The sequence below is a fragment of the Dipodomys ordii genome, unplaced genomic scaffold, assembly GCF_000151885.1.
Source record: "Dipodomys ordii isolate 6190 unplaced genomic scaffold, Dord_2.0 Scaffold190, whole genome shotgun sequence".
Lineage (NCBI taxonomy): Eukaryota > Metazoa > Chordata > Mammalia > Rodentia > Heteromyidae > Dipodomys > Dipodomys ordii.
The window spans coordinates 1407058-1412037 of NW_012267406.1; the positions used below are offsets into that span (position 1 = coordinate 1407058).

Below are 4980 nucleotides of genomic sequence, written 5' to 3' on the forward strand. Positions count from 1 at the left end.
GTTTCTTTGAGGATTTGTTGTTGCGGGATTTAATTTTTTGAGTGAAAACCAAGTCTTAAGAACTTTTCTCTGATGAGTTAAAACTGCTCACTACTTTCTATTTAAATAAGGTTTAATTGATACTATTTTGGTGAAAACTACCTTAATACTTTTAAATGACACTAAATACTTTCCAATTAGATCAGTCAATTTAAAGAAAACTGTTTCCATAAACTGGCTCGAAGAAATCATAAATTTGTTCATCATTAACATTATAGTCTACAATACAATGGATGTTTCCAGGGAAAACAAGTTCAGAAATCAGATGCATTTATCTTTATCTACCTTAAAGACAAACCATATGATCTCTTCTTAGCCACCCAGGTAATAGTTGAATATGTGAATATATATAATGGCCAGTGACAACACCTGAGCATAAAAGTTTGCCTTACAAAATATCTAAGAAGGAGAGAGGAGTGTGTGTGTGTGTGTGTGTGTGTGTGTGTGCGCGCGCGCGCGTGTGTGTTTAGTGCAAAACAGGTTGAAAAGAATTCAGTAAATTTTTTGTCATAAATGAAACAGTACAGCTGAGGTACAATAGTGAAATAGAATCTGCCACTATTAAACTGTTGCTTTCAGGGCTGGTAACTTTTATCTGTCAAGGGCATCTAGATACTTACAATGTCATTATGGGATGTACAAAATTACCAACATATAGGACAAGAGCAACTGGCAGGAAGTATTATGTGTCTGTCCTATCATATACCAAATAACATTCCCCACCTCTGCTTGATATACAATAGCAAGCATTTAGCATATTTTCCAAATGATGGTATATGTAAAGTTGGCAGATTAATGACCTATTGTTCTAGCTAGATGTGGTGGCGCAAATCTGTAGTCCTAGGCACTAAAGACACCAAAGCTAGGGGATTGCTTGAATCCAGCAGGTCAAGACTAGCCTGAGTAACATATCAAGACCCCCATCTCAAGAAGAAAAACGATCAACAAGAACAACAAAAAATCCTGTAACACCATCGTAGATCTTACATTTCATGTATAGAAAAAGATCAACACTTTCACATTATTGATAACAAAAGTAGACTTTGATTTTCACTAAGGTAATGGTTTTTGTTACCATTAAACTCCAATCATCTTTCTGTAACTATTGTCTATCTTTAATATAAGCAACTATTTGATATCTATCTCTAAAAAAATATTCAAACTTGGTTCAAATGACAGAAACCATCAACTGTTAGTAATTTATAAACCATTTAAAAAAGTTTTTAGATACCTTTTTATACACACCTGCAAACAATCTAAAGATGTACTAACTATTCGGGGACATTTAGACTGGCATGCCAACTCAAAGGGTAAGAAGTATTTGTCTGCTTCAATAAAATTTGTCTTTGATTTCACTGGTGGAAGGGTGCTTGATCCAACTTTTGCTTCTCCATGGGGAGGACTAAATGAAAAATGAGAGTCTGATATTAGAAAATCATTTAGACATAGAGACAGAATTTAGCAAAGTTCCTAAATGAGAAGAGTGTGATTAGGGTATTACATTTATTTGATAATAAATTCACAGAAACAGAATTATAGTTCTAAAAGGAACCTTGAGAAACCAATCTTCTATCTTCCCATAGTACATGAAGAAACCAAGGCCTAGAGAAAAATCAGTGACTTTCTACAAGGTCAAAAAGTAGTGACAGAACTGACTAAACAGGATTCCTGTTTAATTATTTTCCCAAAGCACTCAAGACCTATTATGTAAATATCTCATTTGTACCTACCTGTAGTATTATAATACCTTAAAAAGCAATGAGCTTTCCTTAAAAAGTAATGAGCTTTCTACACACCTTCCAGTTAAAGTATACTTCTGAATTACTTTCAATCTGTTCTAAAGAGGTTAACACGATTAAAAGAAATACACTAGTCATTTTTCTACATATAAATCAAAATCTTTAAGACATTAAAGTATGAATCATGGTATTTCAGAAATACTTTTCTATACTTATGAGAGTTTTGTGTTTCTAACTATGGCTTACAATTCTATTTCTTAAAACTCTTTGAAAATTATTTCACTATAAATATCACATGCAAAATTTGTTACTCTGAAAATATAGATGTTTATATTATTACTTTGGCCAAGACTGACAAGTTTGCAAATTATTTTTACTAAAGAAAAGAAATGCTACAAACCTCTGCTTTTCAGTTTCAGCTTTTATTTCATCTGGTAGAGGGAAGAAAAAAAGAAGCATACATTAGAAAACTTCACAACAGAAAGCTCATGAAATATCTTGATAATAGCCTTTGTAAACCCATTTGGATCTTCTGAAACATTAGGAAGACTGTAAAGAAAATTAAGTGCTCAGTCTGTTTCACTTAAATGTATTAATTTATACAAATATTGTATGTTTATTCAAAGAACTGACATTAACAACCAGACTTAGAATGGCAAGCATTCCATTTTCTCCTATCAATTGCCTTTTTGTCAAGTAACTACATTAATCTGAGGCAGTAGTAACACACTATTACAAATGTCATACTGAAGTCACACAACCTTCAGCATATTTTGGTTGAGGAAAACAAAACAAAACAAGACAAAAAAACCCTCAATGCACCAGACTTGTGCATCTAAGAGATTATTAGTCCACAGCAATAACTTATTGAATAGGTATATATTTGATATTTAATCATTTTTTTCTACTTTTGGCTACACAAGGCCCTGCAAAATATGCATGCCCAATTTAATAGAAAAAATATCCAATTTGCTATAGATATTCTAAGGGATTTGGTAAATCAGATAAATCTTACTTAAATGATGGCAACTGTTTAACTAAGTAAACCTCCTTGAAGTTGAAAATAAAAGCATGTGGCAAGCACACACTGTATTTGATATACTATATATAGATATATATTGGATATTTATTATACTAACTTTACACAAACCATTAATTGCACAAGTAAATACCTTAATATTTAAATATTTTTTCATTATTTAGAGAATATTAGTTTCTGTAATCAAACCCACGTAGATAAGACCTTACAAATTTAATACAGTGCGTTTACCCCTGTACAAATGGAAAAAAATTAAGTTTAACATTTCTAGACCAATATGGCTATTAATTGCTGTACAATGCCAACTTAACACGGTAAAACTGGGATACTTTTTCCAAAGTTGACAGTTTCTTATAACAACCTTTTGAGGTTTTAAGTATTAGAAAACTGAAGTAGAGAGGTTAGGGTGCCTGGCTAATAAGATTTCACCAGATTTCAATATTAGGTAATCAAATTAGGCATCCTGATTTATTAATCAGTATATTACACAGCAGCTTCTAAGACTATTGAGAAAAATGTAGGTATTAAAACAACCATAGTCCTATAAACTTAATAATTATCAAAACTACATTTTAGTATTTTCCATGTACCAAACTCCTTAGTAAGTTCTTTATAAAGAGCAACTTTGCCAAATCATCTTCCAATGTAACTTATTGATAAAGTATGCTTATTACCTACTGTGTCAAACATTTGATGCTCAGTGTTTCAGTCTAATTTTCTTTGAACCAAATCCCTTTCCACTGTAACAATGGTAGGAAAAGAAGAACAGTACAAAAACTATTGTCTGGAGCTATTTAAAAATTACCCAAGCCGGGCGCCAGTGGTTCATGCCTGTAATCCTAGCTACTCAGGAAGGTGAGATCTGAGGATCACAGTTCAAAGCCAGCCTGGGCAGGAAAGTCCATGAGACTTTTATCTCTAATAAACCCGAAGTGGCAGTGTGGCTCAAGCAGTAGAGCTCTCGTTTTGAGCTGAAGAACGCAGGGACAGCGCCCAAGCCCAGCGTTCAAGCCCCACAAGTGACCAAAAAAGAAAAATTACCCAACGAAGGTTCATAATACCTAATTGCTTAAAATCGATGTCAAATATTAAATCAATAGTACATAAAAAAGTAGTTTAACTGATTTTAAAAATGTATAGAGTTATGAGTATGGCTCAAGTGATACAGCATTTTTCTGGCATCCTTGAGGCAAAAAAAAAATGGGGGGCTGGGAAGGTGGTTCAGTGGTAGAATGCTTGCTTTGCATGCATGAGGACCTGGGTTCGATTCCTCAGCACCACATAAGTAGGGGGAAAAAAAGCCTGAACTGATGCTGTGGCTCAAGTGGGCAGAGCACTAGCCTTGAACTGAAGAGCTGAGGGACAGCACCCAGGCCCAGAGTTCAGGTCCCAGGACTGACCCCCCCCAAAAAAAAAAAGATAAGGGAAAAATACAGTATCAATTGACCTAATTTTTTTCTTTTGGTGATTCTGGAGTTCAAACTCAACGCCTCAGGCCTTCAAAGCAGGCACTCTACCATTTGAGCTAAGACCATACTTCTTCGTAGTCTGCTTTTGTGACAGATCTCATGTTTTTGTCCAAGCTTGTCTGGAACTTCAATCCTCATACCTACACTTCCCACTCATATCTGGGATTACAGATCTGTACTACATGTCTGGCATAGTTGTTGAGAACTGAGTTGTCTTGCTAACTTTTGCCTCTGCTAGTCTCAAATCACAAACCTCCCAAAAAGCTAGGATTATAGGAGTGTACCACTACAGCATTTGTCATTAAATATTTATGTGACCATGAGTACAATCCTCACTTAACTACTAGATGGTTGCAAAGATCGCTTATAATAAATGGAAAGACAATAGTTCACCACCTGTTTTTTGTACAGTCCATGAGTTCGATTATAGTTTTGATAGCTATACTTCTGCAATTCACTTAAGTATGGGAAATACTAACTCTGAACCCCCAGAAAGAGAAATATTACTTCCCCTAAAAGAAATGCATTGCTCCCATTAGGAGACTAGGATTTTTTTTTAATTGGTCATGGGGCCTGAACTCTGGGCCTGGGTGCTGTCCCTCAGCATTTCAGCTCAAGGCTAGCTCTCTACCACTTGAGCCCTAGGGCCATTTCTAGCCTTTTCTGCTTACATGGTGCTGAGGAATCGAACCCA

The 4980-nt window shown here is 34.8% G+C and overlaps 1 protein-coding gene across 1 annotated transcript in view; it reads right to left on the reverse strand.

The window, feature by feature from the left end:
- Nucleotides 1–4424, reverse strand: part of Arfgef1 (ADP-ribosylation factor guanine nucleotide-exchange factor 1 (brefeldin A-inhibited)) — an 86761-nt gene extending 82337 nt beyond the window's left edge. Inside the window, exons 1-3 of the mRNA XM_013034476.1 lie at nucleotides 4355–4424; nucleotides 2179–2209; nucleotides 1285–1441 (exon numbers count right to left, since the gene is read on the reverse strand). Of these exons, the coding sequence (XP_012889930.1) occupies nucleotides 1285–1441; nucleotides 2179–2209; nucleotides 4355–4424 (258 nt within the window). The remainder of the gene's footprint in view (nucleotides 1–1284; nucleotides 1442–2178; nucleotides 2210–4354) is intronic.
- Nucleotides 4425–4980: the final 556 nt, after the last annotated feature.